Source organism: Felis catus, chromosome A3 (genome assembly GCF_018350175.1).
Source record: "Felis catus isolate Fca126 chromosome A3, F.catus_Fca126_mat1.0, whole genome shotgun sequence".
Lineage (NCBI taxonomy): Eukaryota > Metazoa > Chordata > Mammalia > Carnivora > Felidae > Felis > Felis catus.
In genome coordinates, this window is record NC_058370.1 from 27,658,332 (window position 1) to 27,677,915 (window position 19,584).

The following is a 19,584-nucleotide window of genomic DNA, read 5'->3' on the forward strand; positions in this document are numbered from 1 at the left end:
CTACAGCGTAGTCCCAGGCCCGAGGTGGAAGAAGGGGGCGCCCCAAGGCCAGGTGCGTAAGGCCAGAGTCTACTCCCCACAAGTGGTATGCAGGACACCATGTCAGGAGACTGATTAGTAACCACGTATGGCTATTTATTTTATACAGGGCTCTGTACAAAATATTTACATGTATTCTTTACAGAACAGTAAACCATCTGAAGGTAAAGGATAATGCTTTCCTCTCATTGGCAGGGGGAACCCTGATGTCAGCAAAGCCACAAAACAAACGAACCCCCTCCTTAGGCCACGGCGGGAGCATATGACACTTGCTTCCTGGCATCTGAAGGCCGTGGCCCTGGGACCCTGATCACACGCCCTCCTTCCCTCTTCCCCATCAGTTCCTTCCAGGCCCCAGTGCCGGGGCAGGAGGCGCCCGTGCTGCCATCTGTCCGTAAAGATGACAGGGGACAAACTTGCTGGGGGGAGAAGACTGGGACTATCTGTCACATCACCACCTCAGGGTCCTGGAAGAATTTCCTTGGTCTTCACGAATCCCCCACTGTCTAGATTAACCCACCCACATTACACTCACCCCAAGTGGGGCTCCTGCTACAGAGAATGACCCATCACTTTGACCTTCTGTTTTAAAGTGCTTAGTCTCACTTCACGTGACTTGGCGTAGACACCACTCCCCACTGCTCTGGGCCCGCTGGCTGCCTGGCACACTAAATGCCCTCCACTCTGTGGTCTGGGTACGCCAAGGGAGAGGACTTCTGGCATGTTCACGCTAAGAAAACGCCTGCCAAGAGAACAGTGCCCCAGAGACCAGGGAAATGAAAGGACATTGCTGCTTCACACCATACGCCTCAACTCTTCGGAGCAGCAGAAGGCACTTTTGTTTTCAAGCCAGAGTTAATCTCAAAGAAACTTGGCTTCGCTTACGGGAAAAGCCGTCCAGGAAGGACCGAACGATCCATCTTGTCCCGTAAGTCCTGGAGGGTCCCCAAGAAGCTCAGGGCGGGAGCTGGCGGCTCTCGGGTTCCCCCAGCCTCTGCAGGCTGCAGTGTGTCCCTTTCTGGTTGCTGATGAGTTTCCAGTGACATCTCCAACCAGGAGGGAGAGACCAGCAGTCGAGGGCACAAACTGAACCCCCCCAAATGAAGCCAGCGTGGTGAGCGGGTGCCTACATGGGAGCCGGAAAGTGGTCTGAGGGAAACAGGAAGGAAGGAAAGCTGGGCACGTGGGCACTCCGGAGGAGCGGGGCTGTTAGCACACAGCAACTCGAGCTCAAGTGAGGTGTTAAATAACTGGGGAGAAAGGAAGTTCAGGGTCTTAGAAGCTCATCCTTCTGATGAGAACTATTTTTCCCATGAAGGAACTATCATTTTTAAAGTGAGGGCACTTTACACGTTGGGTATGTGTAATTCTAAAAACAGTAATAAAAATGTCCTTTAAAAGCAACATCATGTGGCGTGTGCAAGAGAACAGACAGGAAAAAAAGAAACAAGGCAGGCAAAACCAGTTTGTATCTGGGCCCTACAACTTGATGTCCCTTCCTGTTCCACTGGAGATGCCCAAGTGCCTTCTAGGTTGAAAACAGGCAGGATTTACCTAGGAACCTAGTTCACGCCTGTCTGATCTCTGACCAGCTCCGCCAGCTAGCAGAGCTGCTCTTGAGAGGGGCCGGTCTGGGTCCCGGCCGGCAGCCTCTGTCCTTGCCTTTGCTCCAAGGTCCGACTTCCTCAGCAGCGGCTCCCTCCGTGTCTGACCGGCCGCCGCAGACAGAACCGGAGGAGCCGCGAGGCGGGCGCTCGGTGGCCCAGCTTACTTACCACTGGGCAGCCGAGAGGGTCCCCAGGCACCAGGCCCAGCGGGTTCCCACAGCTGTGGGCAGCTCAAGAAACCCAGTTCCTCCCAACACGAGAGGTGGCAGCGGGGGGGGGGGGGGGCGGGGGGGGGGCGGACGCTGAGTAAGAGTAACCCCCCCCGGAAGGAGAGGAGTCTGCAGCCAGGCCTCCAAGTGCCGGCGCCAGATGCCAGGCGGGCCCCCCTCTCGGCCTCTGAAGCAAAGGCAAACCACAGGCAGGGAGGGAGGGCCGGCAGGAATAGAAAACCCTTGACAGAAACCCTTTTAATAAAGGAAATTCCACCCCCTCCCAATCCTTCCATGGAAGGGTGAGACCTTAATGTCACGGAAGAGGAAGCGTCCTCTCTGGCGTCTAGGGGAAGAGCTGCAGTTGAAACTTCGGGGCCCACTCCAGGGCGCTCTTCACCACGGCCAGGGCGGCCGCTCCGAGCGCCACCGTCAGCCCCATCACCGCCAGTTTCACAAAGTGGTTGGTCCTCGGTTTGGTCAGGACGTCTTTCGTTCGCTCCTCAGGCCGCAGAAGGCCCCGAAACCGCTGCCGCAGCACCGTGTCAGGCCTCTGCTGGGCCGACGCCAGCTCGAAGTCTTTGAAGGTAGAGGCTGCCGTCCTGCAGAGGGAAGGAGACGGAAAGAACGAGATGGCTCGAAAGAAGACAAGGAAAGAAAAACTGGATTATGAAAGAGGCTGAGGGCAGAGCCACCCACTGCTTCGAAGGCTCTTCTTGATAAATAAAGACTCACGAAGACCAAAGTGGGGGTCCTGCTGGCGTAAGCTTAGACCTCTAGAAACCCGGCTCAGCCCTGTCCCCGGCAGACATGGTCTTCACCGCTCCTGCTCACGTACGAACACCCCCGGTTCAACCGGAGCCTTGGCCTCACTCACTTCTCGGCCTGCTGCTGGGCAGCTGCATCCAGAGCCAGCTTGGACGGGGGAAACTGAACGAACAGGTCTCCGGCTCTACTGATCAGTGTCTCGTAGGGCAGGTCCTGAGGGATCTGGGACAACAGGTGGTGGACCGAGGCCATGTCGCAGTCGCAATCCAGGACCTCCTGCTCTCGATGCAACACGATCTGTGGGGAGCAAGGCCTTGCGTCAGAGACCAGAACATACGGGGCCTTCGCCACTGGCATGTCATTCTCCTTAGCGATGAATTTAAATTGGTGACAGACTGGGCTGGCCCTGCACCTTCAACAAAGTCTCGTGTCCATCTAGGAAGCAATAATGCACGTATCTGAGTGCTTTGCCCGGTGAGCTCGTCCTTCCTACAACCGGCAAACTCCCACCCCGGGATGTGGAAGGCTGACCAATAAAATGAGCGAGGTTCTTTCGGGGGGAAGAAGAGGAAAGGGGTATCGGGGAGATCCCTGGAGCTCCAACACGGAAGAAATGGATCAAAGCAGCAGAAAGAACAGGCTTGCTCCCCTCCCCAAAACAGCGAAGGGTTCCCGTGTGCTCCCACTTCCACTCTGACCTCCACGATCCAGGCCCTCCTAACTGGAGCCCCCACCAAGCCACGTCAGTGTCCTCTCGTCATACCACACCTCGCCTCTTCCCGAGTCGGGAGCTGCGGTCTATACCACTTCCGGAAGACGTCAACAGGAACACTGACCATCCCTAATGCACGCGAGCGTTTTAAAGGTTCAGAGGAGACATGCGGTCAACAGACTGGTTTCACTTGGTCCAACCAAGCATTTATCAAGCCAATTTTACACAGAACCTTCGTTTCCCATGACAGTCCCATTAACAATGCACGGAACGGTGTCCAGGGACGTCAGTCTGGGAAATGCTGTTTTTCCCATCTTTCCCTCGTCACCAGGTCTCCCTTGAGGGAAAATGATCATGGACGGTGAACCTAGTTGCCGGCTCACGGCCTGTACTTACCACGGCTGCAAAGTAAATGGGCATCAGCGGGTGGCAGGCGAGGAAGAAGTCGTATAACCGCACAACGTGCCTGAAGTCAGACAGGACATGCCCAAACCAGGTGATGAGCCAGCTGAGGGCAAAGATGGTTCCCACCTCGGCACTAGGGGCAAGGAAATCCAGATGTTAGGTTCCCTGCTGGGCTGTCCCTTCCCACTGTCGGGGGTGTCTTTGTCCTCCGCGCTTATGAGAAGAATTTGAGAAAGACACTCTCTGGAAAATTCAACCACCGAGGAATTCAGCGTCTTCTCACAAAATACAAAGTCCTTAAAACATACCCACCATCATGACGCTAATACTGATAGGGTCCTGGTTGCCTTATCTCACTGGCTGTTTTCTTAATGGCCAAAAAATGTCATATACAGGAAGAAGTAGCTGTTTTCACAATGTACCATCATTTTCCTTCTGAGAAAGTCATATATCCGTCTGGGGGCACAGGCAATATACATATTCTCAGGCTTAAAGACATAATTGTATTAACTGTTCAGTTAAGAGATCACTGAAACACCTTAAGACACAGATACTATTTAGGGCGCCTGGGTGGCGCAGTCGGTTAAGCGTCCGACTTCAGCCAGGTCACGATCTCGCGGTCCGTGAGTTCGAGCCCCGCGTCGGGCTCTGGGCTGATGGCTCAGAGCCTGGAGCCTGTTTCCGATTCTGTGTCTCCCTCTCTCTCTGCCCCCCCCCCCCCCCATTCATGCTCTGTCTCTCTCTGTCCCAAAAATAAATAAACGTTGAAAAAAAAAAAGACACAGATACTATTAAAAAAAAAAAAAAAAAAAAAAAAAAGGGTGAGGTGCCGGTCAAAGACACATTGCCAATTACACAGAAGAGAAAAAAGTCCCGTGAGATTTGCAAAGAAATATTTCTTCTCCTTGGTATCTGGTGAGTAAAACAACCCACAGCTGACTTTGTCTTTCACGCCTGGGCATCCCACAGTAGTTATGTACTTCTCTGGTGGCAGTAACCTCAGAGTCTACCTCAGCACGCGGACCTCACCGACCTCTCCTCACCAGATGTAAAGTCCTCAAGGGCCTGTGCTGTGACATCTCTTGTATCCCCACAGGAGCACGGTACCCCCCAAATGCTCCCAGAATGTACAGAACTGGATTATCCAGGTCGCTGGCAGACAGAAAGGACGACCTGGAAGAACTTAACGCTCATCAACATACGATGACGGGGACACCGAGCCAGACTCGCGGGGAAGACACACGGGCCAGGAGAAAGCCGAAGGGGTGCGTCTGTGCGTGCACAGAGGGGCGTATATACCTCTGCATGAAATCGTGGAGCTCTGGATTCACCTGGTCGATGATGGGCATCAGACAGTTTAATATGTGCTTGGTGTTGTCCATTGTGGGGTCCATGAAATCCCTAGAGGGAGACAACGCACTGAGCTCGGTCCGACCGGACACCCGGATCTGGGCTGAGGGGGCAGAACGGGGCTCCCACGCTGAAAACAATGAGCGGACACGGGGCCGAGGAGTTCTCCCGGGGGTGGGGCGGGGGGGGGGGGGGGGCGCTCGAGCAGCGATCGCCCTCCTCCTCTGTTCCTCTGCACCGGTACCTGAGGTGGTGGGTGGACAATTTTTCTACCAGAGATGTCGCCAGCCCCTCGCCGACCACCAGCAGAAACGTGACCACGATGTCATGGTAGCCCTGATAGTAGTGCAGCTGGGGGTTGCGCTCCAAGATGAGCAGGATGATGTCGATCAGCTCCTCCTGCAGCCCCTCCCTCTGTTCCTCTGGCATGCCTGCGGAGGGGGGAGGGGAGATGCACTTGAACACAGCAAGCAGCCTGGTAACCAGGAGGTTAGGACGGGCAGCAAAGGAGTTCCAAAGCGTTTAATTAAAAACAAAAACAAAAACAAAAAACCGAATTAGGAACAACTGGGCAACACTCTGGAATCCACACACCATCGATACCACCTGGCACACGGGAAAGAGCCAGAGCGGCCACCTCACGGCGGGCGAGCCCGCAGACGCCTTCCTAACCAGGTCCCCGCAGCGGACACTGCCAGGGGTGTGGCTACGTGACGGCATGAGCCCCCTGATGTGCGCGCTGAGAACACAGGATCGCTTCCGTGGAATTCCCATCGAGAGCGCATAAGCCTGGGGCGCCCGGGGGCTCAGTCGGCTGAGCGTCCGACCGGCTCGGGCCAGGATCTCAGGGCACGGGAGTTGGAGCCCCGCGTCGGGCTCTGCGCCGACAGCTCGGAGCCTGGAGCCGGCTTCGGATTCTGTGTCTCCCTCTCTGTCCACCCCTCCCTCGCTTGTGCTCTCTCTCAAAAATAAATAAACAACAACAAAAAAAGCACATAAACCTGAATCTAATCATAAGGAAATACTAGACAAGCCCAAACCAAGGGAAATTTTACAAAAACAACTGAGTCATAAAACACAAAGGAACTATTCCAGGTTAAAGAAGGCTAAAGAGAAACAATGACTAAATGGGAAATGAATGCATCTGTATCTCCTTTTCCTGTGAAGGACATTATTGCAGTAAACGGTGAGACCTGAATAAAAATACACGAGAAGCAGTATCTTTCAGTGTGTTACTGATTTTAATAAGTGCACTGTGATTATGTAAGGGCCTTGTTTTAGGAACCACACCTTGAAATATTTAGGGGTAAAGGGGCAGCAGGTCTGTAATTTATTCCTAAATAGTTCAGAAAAAAAAAGTGTGTGTGTGTGTGCGTGTGTGTGTGTGTGTAAGAAAGACACAAAGCAATATGAAAACAGATATAGTAAAATGCTAACATATAAGGAAATCTGGGTAAAAGTTATCTGAGGAATCATTTGTCTTATTTTTGCAACTTTTCTATAGATATGAAACTACATAAAAATAAAAAATTTAAGAATTGTGTGTTCCCCTTTAAGCCAACCTAAGCATCACAGGAATCTAACCTTTTTTCTTTAATTTTTTTTTAATGTTTATTTTTGAGACAGAGAGAGACAGAGCATGAATGGGGGAGGGGCAGAGAGAGAGAGGGAGACACAGAATCCCAAGCAGGCTCCAGGCTCCCAGCTGTCAGCACAGAGCCTGACACGGGGCTTGAACTCACAGACCATGAAATCATGACCTGAGCCGAAGTCAGACGCTCAACCGACTGAACCACCTAGGCGCCCCCCCCCCCACCTTTTTTTAAGTTTATTTTTGAGAGAGAGAGAGAGAGAGAGAGAGAGCGCGCGCAAACGCATGCATGTGAGGCAGGGAGAGTCAGAGAGAGAGGGAGAAAATCCCAAGCAGGCTCTGCACTGTCGGCACAGAGCCCGACACAGGGCTCGAACTCCTGAACCGTGAGATCATGACCTGAGCTGAAATCAAGAATCACGACACCTGACCAACTTAGCCACTCAGGCACTCCCCCAGGACTACATCTTGATCTAAGATATTCCAGAAACGGGGGCGCCTGCCTCAGGAGATGGTGCAGATAACACAGCTGGTTCTGGCAGTGGTCAGTATGGCTCCTCTGCCTCTGTGACTTTTATTTTTTTATTTTTTGGAAGTTTATTTATTTTGAGAGAGAGAGAGCTTGCATGAGTTGGGGAGGGGCAGAGAAGGAGGGGGGAGGAGAGAGAATCCCCAAGCAGGCTCCCTGCTGTTAGCTCAGAGTCTGAGTCGGGGCTCAAGAACCATGAGATTGTGACCACAGCCGAAACCAAGAGTCAGACCTTTAACCAACTGAGCCACCCAGGCGCCTCTCATGTGGCTTTTAGTATGAAAATGCCAAAAAAAAGCGTCTGGGTAGCAGGGTCGGTTAAGCCTCCAATTTCAGCTCAGGTCATGATCTCACGGTTCGTGATTTCGAGCCCTGCGTGGGGCTCTGTGCTAACAGCTCAGAGCCTGGAGCCTGCTTCTGGGTCTCCCTCTCTCTCTGCCCCTCCCCTGCTTGCTCTCTCTCTCTTGCTCTCTCTCTCAAAAATAAACATTAAAAAAAATTAAAAAAAATAAAAAAAAAGGAAAGAAAGAAAGAGAGAGAGAGAAAGGAAGAAAGAAGGAAACTGCCAAAACGTGGCCTTGTGAGCTGCTTCGGAGGAGTGGCCCCAGCACCGCTCTCCCACACCATTAGCCCTTCCAGTTATGACAGACATTGAGAGAAAACAGTTCATGGAAGCGCCCAAACGACCCCGAACAAAGGGTTTAAGGTAAAAGCAAATTCATCTGTTGCTCGTGTTTACACCACCTCTTCTCAAAAAGGCATACTGTAAAAGATAAGCCAAGAAGAAAATGGAGCAGACGAGCTACGATGGTTAGGGAAAGTAATCAAGGAGGAGAGACTAACCTAAACTCTGTGAAGTTTCAGAGTAAGAGAGGTCGGCTAAGCTCAGAACAACACGGACACGAGAAGAATATGAAAGCACGTGGAAAGGTCAGCCCATACAAAGAGCCTCACGCACCATCGGTCCATAAGCGGAAGAAGCAGAAAGGGTTCCAAGGAAAAGATTAGCTGGGGGGAAATGGGGCCTCGGCCCATGCGGTCTCACGTGGACCCGTAGCCCAGGGAAAGGGGACTGGGCCACGGGCACATGTTCTTAAAAGCTACCGGCCACGCAGGGATGGCGAGTGTCACCGCCTTGGAGCAAGGCTGCAAGCGGCGAAGGCGGTGCTTTAATGGGCAAAATCTGAGCCAGAGCACGGTTTTGGAAGAGGGGGGCAATGGGTCTAGAGGCTCTCGTCCCCTGCAGCAATTCTCCTTCCTCCCCGGACCTATGCAAAGGCGAGGCTGCCAGAGGGAGAGGACGGGATCAGAAGCACGAGGTCTGTCGCCCAGCTTCCTCTGTTGCGAAGACAGAGACCAGGGCCGGCCACTGTTCTCCTTCTCCCCAGCGTGGGAAGCAGTTTCTCAAACAGCCCCTTTAACCACGCAGGGAATGGCCTCCCTTCCAGTCCAGGGACCCAACAGAGGCATGTGGGAGAAATCCCTACTTAGGAATCCAATCGGATGAAGGTATGCCCGGCTCTTGTTAGCGCCCACTGGTCAGCCAAGCTGCTCTTTAAAGCCAGACAATGGCTACAGCGGTCCCTACGGAGTCTCTCCCGTGGCTCTGAAGGGGGAAAAACCCCTAGGGTTTTCATCCACCACCTCTAGGCCAAGAGAAAGGACTTCTGGCTCAGACTTTGGCAGTGCGGGGTCTGAAGGTGACCCAGTCGTGAGTACAAGGTCCCCGACCGGGTCCCGCTGGGTGCAGTTGGGGCGGGAGCTCCTGGGGCGGCAAGACCGAGGGAGCACTTGCTTCTCACCGGGCGGGAAGCGCCGTAAGGACCGGCGGACGTCCAGCAGCACTTGCTGGTAGTCCTTGCTCACCTGCCGCAGGTCCTTCCCTGTGGGAGGAAAAGGAACGCGTTACCGCAGCAAAGTCTGAGAAGCCGGAGCAGGGACAAGAACATTCTGCTATGGCACCAAAGGCCGGGAGGGCACACTTAAGCTTTTTCCTCAAGAGGACATATGACACAAGAGACAACATGGGGAGAGGAACCCCCAGGTTAGCTCCAAACCCGCCGTTTCATTCAAGCTAAAGTGACTGTAAGCGGAGGGACACGGACTGTCCAGGAGGCAACCCTGAGACAGAAGGAGCAGTGCACAAGGAGTCAGGAGGCCAGGGGCCTATTGGAGGCTGCTACCGTGTGTCACTGGGGGACGGCCCTGAACTTCAAGGTCCACGTCTGTAAAATGGGGATACTTCCTTCCATATGCACCTCTCAGGTCACTGCAAGGATCAGTTGAGGTCGTGGATGGGGAAACCACAGACTGCTGGAGAAACTCAAACATCTGTACAGCCTAGGGAGCACTGAGCTGCTCAGAAAGGAGTACTAAGATAAACGCGCACAAAGAAGTACCTCACCTCTCTTGACCCTGAAATTCTAGGACTGAGTGCAAACAGGAGCGGGTCCTTGTGTTCAGCTGCCAATCCAACACTGAAAATACCGCGGCAGCCTCTAGCTGCTGTATATACGCAGCAAGCGCACACTTTCCTCAACCGAACCGAGTGTTCTGTAACAAGTGCGCATTTCCATCACAACTACAACCGAAAGCTACCGAGGAGCAGGTGTAACACATCCCCACATACAGACTTCATCTTATAAAGATCTGGGAAGTTTGCGATCTGAGAGAAGGACATCATCTCAGGAGTTAAGAGTGTGAATACGGTGATGTCTCTTCCTTCCAACCCACAGCTGACTGCGCCGAGGCAGCCGGGTTCAAAGAGACTAACAAGAGGCGACTTAACACCCACTCGGCTGCAGTGTGCACCGTGACACTGCGAGCTTTTGATCAGCAGAGGCTGTTTTAATCATCTCTAGTACCTGGCGCACAACAGGGGCACAAGGACCACCTGCCAAATGAGTGGAAGAATCTCCAGCACCTGGACTTCTGCTCTACACGGCAGGAAAGCCACCAGTGTTGAGTGAATGAATGACAAAGCGGATTCTGTATTTCACAGTACTTTCTTCGTATGTTGTGCTATATTCCAAGAAACTCCTTCGACTGCATGGGCCTTGCAAACTAGTTAAGGAACAGCTTTTCACACAGTTACAGAATTTGAGCTTTCAAAAGAATCTTAGTATTTCCCAACAAAAAAGTTTCGTTTGGCCTTGTTTTTCTTAAGGACCGGAGAAATATTCTCTCTCCCCGTGGCCTAAAGTTTCTCAAAATGGAGTTCATTTGCACCAGAACCAGCTGGGGTGCTTGTTAAAATACAGATTCCTACAACCCACCTCTAAGTGAACACAGACCAGAATATAAACTCCCCCACTTAGCCGATAAAAGCTACCTATCGACCTCGTAAAAGCTCACTCCATTTTTGAAGAAAAGTCTTATCAGTTTGGCCTTATTTTCAGAGTGGGCCCAATTTTTAGAGTGGGCCCTAAAATGCTTCAGATTTACTCATCTACCACTGGTTTAAAATGAGCATTAAGAATGAAAGATCCTGAAATTCTTTTCTCCTCGCATCTTAGACAAGTTCCCCTCACAAACATTCCCCACCATTACCTGATATAGGAGGTGGGTCATTGGTATTGACATTGAGGAGCTTGGGCCACACTTTCTGCCTGATCTCGTCAGTCAGGAGCCCTCCTTCACTGATAGCCATGCGTCTAAGGGCGGCCACATCAGTGGGATCACTGTTCAGAGCCTGGTAAATCTCTGCCACTTTCTTTTTCCTTTTGGCGGTGAAGTCTGCAAAACAAAGGGGAAAAAGGCATTAGGCACGTATTCAGCATGTGTACATTTTCTGCGCAGGGCTCAATCTCCTTATTTGATTTGGGGTACAGGTAGATATTCTTAAAGTCCACCTACAAACATGTAATTAGCACATAATGTGCAAAACACTAAGGAGATATACCATGTAAGTAACAAGCAAGGAATTACAATTACAGTAAGTGCTCATTAAACTCAGGCACATCTAACATTTACTGTTAATGTTTTAGGATAAGATAGAATAGGATAGTATAGTATAAGATAGGATAGGATAGGACAGAATAGAATACAATGCTTGTTCTTTCTTAATCCCAAACTTCACAGAACATATATATCTCTTTATATAATAATTTTTCCTGTTTATATGCATATCGCCAAAATTCAATACTGCATTTTAAAATAAAACCACGAGACAAAAATTTTCCAGTTACATGCTAATACAACTGGTAACATTTCAGAATTACACAGAGACATTTTCTTTCTTTTTCTCCCCCAAGTTTATTTAAGAGACAGAGAGAGCGAGTAGGGAATGGGCAGAGACAGGGGAAAGAGAGTGCCCCCAAGCACGTTTCACCTGTCAGCACAGAGCCCGATGTAGGGCTCGAACTCACGAACCATGAGATCATGACCTGAGCTGAAACCAAGAGTCCAATGCTCAACCAATGGAGCCATGCAGGTACCCCTTTCTTTTTTTTTAAGCTCCACACTCAATATGGGGCTTGAACTCATGACCCCGAGATCAAGAGTTGCACAGTTTATTAACTGAGCCAGACAGGAGACCCTACATATTTTCAAAAACAGATCAAAGGGTATACTTGGGTCTCCAGCGTGGCTGGTGATAAGACAGGCATGATAGTTGCACACAAAGCAACTGTTTCCTGATGACCATATTAAGTAAGGGTGATGTTCTAAGCATCTTACATCCCTATGTGATAGTTTATTTATACACTGGCATTTTACTGTGTTTAAATTCCTTTTTAGGAAATTGGCTGAGATTTGTGGTCGATGTGTATCATATTATAATTTTTCTATTGAAAATTATGTGGAGGGACACCTGGGTGGCTTAGTGGAAGCATCCGACTTGGGCTCAGGTCATGATCTCATGGTTCAGGAGTTCAAGCCCCATGCTGGGCTCTCTGCTGTCAGCACAGAACCCACTTCATATCCTCTGTCTTTCTCTGCTCCTCCCCTGCTGGTATGTTCTATCTCAAAAATAAATACATCAACTTAAAAATAAATAAATAAATAAATAAATAAATAAATAAATAAGCCATCTCCTTAAAAGAAAAAAAAAAAAGGAAAAGAAAATAACGCAGAAAACATGCTTTCACAATTTAATGTGGAATGCCTAACTTTCGGAACTGCGAACTGCAAACGCAAGTTAAACAAGTCAATACCAAAGAGATGTTACAAAGCAGTGTACCATAATTGCCCCCAAAAAGGGATGTGCGGACACCAAGAGCTCAAAGAGACCGTTGTAGGTCAGGCTAACTTGAGAAGGCATTACCGGAGAGCGCAATTTCAAAAGGAAGGGGAGGATTTCAAGAGGCAGGGGGCAGGGTAGAGAGAAGAAAGGCCGAGAGATAAGAAACACAAGTCCCTTCCATCTAACGTAAATCGACTCCTTAAAAAATGTTTACGTAGCAAATACAAGGTGCAAGACACTACACTTAATGTAAGTGGAAGGTAACACTGGAAGGAAGTTTGGGCTTTAGAGAAGATGAACGCTGGAAGTCGGTTAGGCTTTAGAAGGGCCACAAAGCTGCTCTCTCTCAACTATAAACATTAAAATAAAAAAAAAAAGGGGGGGGGGATGCCTGGGTGGCTTAGTCGGTTAGGCATCCAACTTCGGCTCAGGTCATGATCTCACAGCTCATGAGTTCGAGCCCTGTGTCAGGCTCTGTGCTGACCGCAGGAGCCTGGAGTCTGCTTTGGATTCTGTCTCCCTTTCTCTCTAGCCCTCCTGGCTTGCGGCTTGCGTGCTCTCTCTAATATAAACATTTAAATAAAATAAAAATTAAAAACAAAAAAAGGAGAGCCACAAAGCAACTTTCCTGAGTAGTAGTTTATTCTGAGACAACAGTCCACAAACTGTTTCCAGGACAAAGACGCACATTATTAACACCAATGAAAGGCGGTCCCGGTTACCCACCTACCACAGTTGTGACACACTAACCACATAAACAGGTATCACTGCAGTGCGGTCACATGCAACCGGAGGTGCAGCTACAAATGCAACACAGGTGACTCTTCACCCGGGGAAACCTGTCCTCCTGGCTAGACTGTTATTTTCACCTAGTAGGATGACCATCTGCTCCTGTTTGTCTGAGACATTCCTGGTTTGCGCCTAGAGTCCCAGTATAATCATCCACGTAAATCCTTCCTGCCAGCTGCACTCTCAGAAACGTCCCAGTTTGGATGCTCAGTAAAATGGTTACTCTACCTAGAAATCATGAAAAAACAAGTCCCAATGCCCTCTGTTAGCAGAGCACCTAGCTAGTCAGACGTTTGTTTATAAGGTGCTTCAAGTTCTTGGCTTGAGTGTGTGTCCGTCTGTCCGTCGTCCTTCCCTCCTTCCTTCCTCCCTTCCGTCTCCCCAGCCACTCATTAGTCTATCCATCCATGTATCAGTCCATCACCTAATGAGCATCTACTGGTAGTTAAGCACCACACTGGGATAAAAAGATGAATATGACCCCTCAGCCTTTGAGAGGCTCACGTTGGGGAAGAACACAATTATTACTGAACAGAATCATGATGAATTATGAAAATCCAGAGGAAAGAATGCCTACTCCTGGGGCAATCAGGAAAGGCTTCAATGCAAATATATTCTGCCACCTTCTTAAAGCAAATTTTGCACATGGAAGACTGTGCTGGAGAGCATTCCAGGCAGAGGAAAGAGTACGTGCAAAGACCTTATCACATGAGAGAAACACCATGTCCAGAAAACACAGAGAGAGAGTCCGTGAGGCTCAAGTGTTAGGTAAAGAGAGAAAACAGAACCTGGGAGGACTGCAGGAAATGTGGGTCGTAAATTAGTCTGGGTTTTATCCTGCACTCAAGAGGAAGACAAGGAAGGAATTTTAAACTACGGGTCAAAGGGCCATCCTTTGGAGGAGAAGACATGTAGACATGTGGAAGAGAAGAAGACTTTTTTTTTTTTTTAAGTTTATGTATTTATTTTGAGAGAGAGAGGCTGAGCACACAAGCAGGGGAGGGGCAGAGAGAGGGGGAAGAGAGAGAATCCCAAGCAGGCTCTGCACCACCAGCACAGAGTCCAACTGGGGCTCAGACCCATGAACTGTGAGATCATGACCTGAGCCGAAGTCAAGAGCCAGACGCTTAACTGACTGAGCCACCCAGGAGCCCCAGGACTTTTTTTTTTAATGCTTATTTATTTAAAACATTGTTTTTAAATATTTATTTATTTATTTATTTATTTATTTATTTATTTTTAAATTTTTTTAACATTTATTTTTGAGACAGAGAGAGAGCATGAACAGGGGAGGGTCAGAGAAAGAGGGAGACACAGAATCTGAAACAGGCTCCAGGCTCTGAGCTGCCAGCACAGAGCCCGACGCGGGGCTCGAACCCACGGACCGTGAGATCATGACCTGAGCTGAAGTCAGCGCTTAACCGACTGAGCCACTCAGGCGCCCCTAAATATTTGTTTTTGAGAGAGAGACAGAGACAGAGTGTGAGCAGGAGAGGGGTAGAGGGAGAGAGAGAGACACACACACACAGAACTCTGAAGCAGGCTTCAGGTTCCCAGATGTCAGCACGGAGCCCGACATGGGGTTCGAACTCACGAACTGTGATCACGACCTGAGCCGAAACCAGATGCTTAACCGACTGAGACACCCAGGTGCCCCAAAAAGAAGACTTTTTATATAACAACATAGGCTGGGACGAAATATGGCAGGGATTGGATTAAGTTCTGGCAAAGAAAGAAAAAGCAGCAGATATTTTATATATATATACACACACACACACATATATTCCCCCCCACCCCAATTTAGAGTGCCCTTATACTTTCCACACATCACAAACTAAGAACACTTAGAATGGTAACACTGAATACTGCTTGAGGTAAGCTGACATTTAGAAATCTTGTTAACCTACTTGTTAAGAGTGTGGAAAGATTTCCTCAATTTGTTTAGATATCTATCCATATCACCCCTCTTCCCAAGTAAGCTGCTTGGCAATCTGAGGGAAAGGAAAACTGTTGCTAGTAACTTGGGGGAAATAACACTGTCTGCAATCAGCCAGGTTCCCATTATGCTTTGGCAAATAATCTGCCAGAACTTTAACTAATTCGGAACCACAGCTCCAACACTTATCCCTCCCAACACTCTACTCTGATTTTGTTTTTAATCCTGCATTTCAAAATGCACTCCTGTCTTCTTGGTTTTTGGCACTCTGTGGGAACCCAACAAATATGTGCAGAATAAAATAAATAATTTAGCTCAGCCACTGCTCCTCTGGAAAAACTGGCCTACAGCAAATGACATTCTTTTTCCCCATGCTCCTGTTAAGAACGGGCTCACTGCACAACTCTACATAGGTTTCTAGACTCTTTGGCCTTTTTCTAAAGTCACTGGTACTTCCCAGAGTAGGATACTGCTCCAATGTGGACTTTAGCTGCTGTCTGTTCAGGGTCCAATATCAAAGGCAAGCCTGTGTGTGCCACTCCCCTCCTTCAACAAATATTTACTGCACCTAATATATAGGCTCTCGTTGTGATGTAAAAAAGGAGAAAAGAGAAAACTCAAGTGAATCGCAGATGGAGAAAGCACAGAGTGATAAGGTCAACTGCTAAGCTACACAACAAGGAAGAAAAGGTTAGTGGTGTCAGCTAAACAGCTAATTTCACCTCAGAGAGAAAAATCATAGTCCTATTCTGGGGATGTGCAGGAAAACACCGAGGTTTGACATCTACGATCTACTTCAAGAGAAATTTTATGTATGGATTTTGGGGTGAGACACACATTGCTACACTTGAGACATCTGCATATAGGTCATCCAAAGTCCCTTGAATCCTTTCTTCTCCAGTTTCCTTTTGCCCCCCACTTAAGAGAGAGATGTATTATATATATATTCCGAAGCTGATACTTTCCAAATTCCTTTACAGTAGAGGTCTTGGCTATCATAACCATGACAGAATGAAGTAACTATCGTACAACTGGCTGCAAAATGTAAGACATGGCTATTAAAAAAAAAAAAAAAAAGCCTGATATCTGAAAAGTAATTCCCTCAACAAAGGGGGAACAATGATATAAGTACTATTTGACCTGTTCTCTGTGAAAATTATTTATTTATTTTTTATTTTTTTTTTAACGTTTATTTATTTTTGGGACAGAGAGAGACAGAGCATGAATGGGGGAGGGGCAGAGAGAGAGGGAGACACAGAATCGGAAACAGGCTCCAGGCTCTGAGCCATCAGCCCAGAGCCCAACGTGGGGCTCGAACTCACGGACCGTGAGATAGTGACCTGGCTGAAGTCGGCCGCCCAACCGACTGCGCCACCCAGGCGCCCCCGTGAAAATTATTTTAATAAGAGAATTGAAACAGTGGTTCTTAACAGTTCAGAGAAGGATGGCTGAACCCATTACTTTCTCACGCCTCTCTCAACTCTGGCTGCAGAACCCAGGTAAAGATCCTCTGAGCAAGAAGTATCTCCCAAAACCATCTGATGTATACAGATGGTATATTAAGATATATCTTAATATACAGGGAAAGGACAATGAGAAAAGATAAACAAACACTAGCTATGCTTCCTCTAAAAGTTTTTCCATATCAGCACAATTAGTGACTTAGCACATTTTAGTGACTTAGATGAGGTAAATGATACTAGACACTTAATAATGAAATCTGTGTGAGAGTACAAAATTCCATACCGATTATTCGGTTTAAGTTTGCATATCAAGACTGCTTTAGTCTTTTTTTTTTTTTCTAAGTAAACTCTACCTCCTCAAACTCACGACTTTGAGATCAAGAGTCTCATGCTCTACCGACTGAGCTAGCCAGGCACCCTGAGAAAGCTTGACAGTTTTTAAACAGAAGTCAAACTCAAATCAAGCAACGCTAGCCTTAATCAAAACAATGGAAGACCCGGCCAGAGGGGATAGAGAGTCCCCCTAAACAGACACGCCCCTGCCCCATCCCTTGAACTCCTAATGTTGACACTGGAAAATAACTTAAAGTTTTATGTTTGAACTTCATATCTGTACCAGATAAAGACAGTGGGAGAGGAACGCCTTACCTTACTTGGAGTAAGGTTCCTATTAAAAACAAAAGAAAACAAAGTAGCCTCTGTTTCTGGAAGTCCTAATTAGTTTCAACAAACAGTATCCAAATTAGCAGAGATCCATTAACTACCTGAAACATGAAGACAAGCATGTATTAAGAAAGACTGCTTTACCCTAACAATAAAGAAAAAATATTCTAGAGAGTAAACCACTCTGATCGTAAAGTCTACAAAGGGGGGCTTCCAGTATTAGTAACTTTGCCACCAAGTCTCCAATAGGATTAAAAACAGAACAAAAACATTTAACAAAAACAAAAACTCTCATCTCTAAATTCCTCCCATTCATCCAGAGAAGCAAAACATCAAGGAAACTAGGTCTCACAACCTAGGCACAGCCACACGATATAACAGGTCACAAAACCCATACGACTTGGGGCACTACTACGCCATGAGGACAGATGCCAGTCATACTAAAACACCAGCAAAGGGTTTACAAAGGCCAAAGAGCCCAAAGAAATAATACGAGTGAGCTCCACTTCCATCCAGGATTAGAACAGGAGAAAAAGAAAATAACAGAAAATGAGCCCAGAGAAACAAAGTGTGGACACCAGGTGCTTCACCAAAAATGTGGGTTGAATACGTGGTTGGTTCTATTCTGCGCAGCGCCCATCAGAGGACAGAAAGGTGGGAAAGTTACCTTAGTCTTAGGGAAAAGATTATTTTACTCGGTACAGAGTAAACGTGAATAATTTTAAGTGCCGTATTTTAACTGTCCGTAAAACATATTCAAAACCAGTGCACAATGAAACCATGGTTTCACAGAAATTACTGCTTGGTATGAAACTATGAAAACTTGGGAGAATCGCTTTCTCCTACAAAATTAAATAACATTCAAATAGGTGGCACAGGACTGAGGCAGAAAGTAGATTAGTGGTTGCCAGGAGCTGTGGAGACTGGGGAATGGGGAGTGATGGATTTCTTTTGGGAATTAGAAACGTCCTGGAATCAGACAGCGGCTATGATTGCACAACACTGTAAATGTGCTAAGAACCAGTGAACTGGACATTTTAAAAGGCTGGATTTTTATGGCAATTAAAACAAATAGGTGGTACACGTACACCGCGTAAATCAAGCGGGTGAGCGATGAATGAAGTTTGGGAAACTTGCCTTACAACTAGGGAGGAGGCACCAGGAGCGTGCGGACGTGGCCGGACAGCCTCGGGCCGGGGGTGGAGGCTTGGCCTCAGTTCTCCGGGAGACCCAATTCTCTCCAGACGTGACGAAGCCGGACCAGATTCCCCCGCCCTTCCTTCGCACAGGGGACGCGAGTCTGCCAGCAGGGTTCCTGTGGTCTCAGCATCCGCTGACTCCCCAGTTCCAGGATCGCTTCCCTTTCAGACGTGACCGGGCCCATCACCCTTTTCCTCTCCCGCCGTCCCGACCCCGACCCCGGCCCGCGGCGCTGGGCGCACCCCGCGCGGTCCCTCGGGCCCCTCCTGGACGCCGCCTGCGCCCGGGGCCGCTCCTCCGACAGCTGTTCCTTGCCTCCCCCCTTCTCCACCCGCAGGGCCGCCCCTGCCCCTCGCGCCGTCCCCGAAGGCCGCTCCTCGGCACCCCCGCCGGCTTCCGTACCTGTCTTCTCGGCGCCGCCGTCCCAGCGGCTGGAGGTGGGGCCGTCGCCTTGCGCACTCCGGAGGGCCATGTCCCGGGGGCCCGGGCCCGGGCCCGAGCCCCGGCTGGTGGCAGAGCCGAGAGAAGACGCGGCTATGGCCGCGGGACCCAGCGCCGGCTCCGCCGGACAGGGTAGGGATCGGTCAGCCCGCGGCGCGCAAGCGCGCAGGCGCGCAGGCGTCCGCGCGGGCCCCGCCCCCGCGCCTGCACGTGACCAGCCGCTACGCTAGGCCGACGGCGGTCGGGGGACACGCGCGCGCGCGCCCCGGAGTTCTAGCCGAGCTATAGCGCGCGGCACACGTGAGCAGGTGTGTACGGGACCAGATTTTGCCATTTCTTTTGCTTTTCCTATCTGTAAAATGATAATGATGATAAAAGTACTGTCTTAACCAGGTCTTTGAATATAGAAAATCCCAGAAACCGAGACTCGTGATTGAGTGTAGAGCACAGGGACACAGCTCAATTCTTGCCTGCGGGAGTGATGGGACCGAGACAGGCTCTCCTCCCCGTCACAGCTCTAGGGCTAAAGTGTGTGGTCCTAGCAAGGCTTGGGCCAACTTCGATGCTCTGTAAAACAGGGGAGTGGCTGGCTCTCGGGGAAAAGGGAAAGGGAAAAGCTACTGTCAAACGCTCAGCAACTGGAACAAGGTGTCCCAGAGGAGGTAATCAGTTCTTGTCTCAGGCTGGTTCCTCATCTCTG

At 49.3% G+C, this 19,584-nt stretch overlaps 1 protein-coding gene across 3 annotated transcripts; it reads right to left on the reverse strand.

Moving 5' to 3' along the window:
- Positions 1–114: 114 nt before the first annotated feature.
- Positions 115–19,052, reverse strand: TBC1D20 (TBC1 domain family member 20). 3 transcript variants are annotated; one of them, XM_006929875.5, is made up of 9 exons: positions 18,846–18,988; positions 18,381–18,604; positions 10,760–10,945; positions 9,013–9,093; positions 5,335–5,521; positions 5,040–5,141; positions 3,732–3,873; positions 2,733–2,920; positions 115–2,457 (listed from the first exon to the last, which is right to left on the reverse strand). In XM_006929875.5, the coding sequence occupies exons 3-9, from the start codon at positions 10,857–10,859 to the stop codon at positions 2,202–2,204; spliced, it is 1,056 nt and encodes a 351-aa protein (XP_006929937.1). In that variant the 5' UTR covers positions 10,860–10,945; positions 18,381–18,604; positions 18,846–18,988; the 3' UTR covers positions 115–2,201. The 3 variants fall into 3 exon arrangements, with proteins under 3 accessions (XP_006929937.1, XP_003983722.1, XP_019682264.1); XM_003983673.6 differs by lacking the exon at positions 18,381–18,604 and having other exon boundaries at positions 18,846–19,052; XM_019826705.3 differs by lacking the exons at positions 18,381–18,604; positions 18,846–18,988 and adding an exon at positions 17,229–17,344.
- Positions 19,053–19,584: the final 532 nt, after the last annotated feature.

Coding starts and splice junctions, on each gene's coding strand:
- TBC1D20 (XM_003983673.6), bottom strand. CDS start 18,915: ATGGCCCTCCGGAGTGCGCAAGGCGACGGCCCCACCTCCAGCCGCTGG. Junction 9,094..10,759: donor TGACCCACCTCCTATATCAG/GTAATGGTGGGG, acceptor TTCCTCCCACAG/GGAAGGACCTGCGGCAGGTG. Junction 5,142..5,334: donor TTGTCCACCCACCACCTCAG/GTACCGGTGCAG, acceptor GTCTCCCTCTAG/GGATTTCATGGACCCCACAA.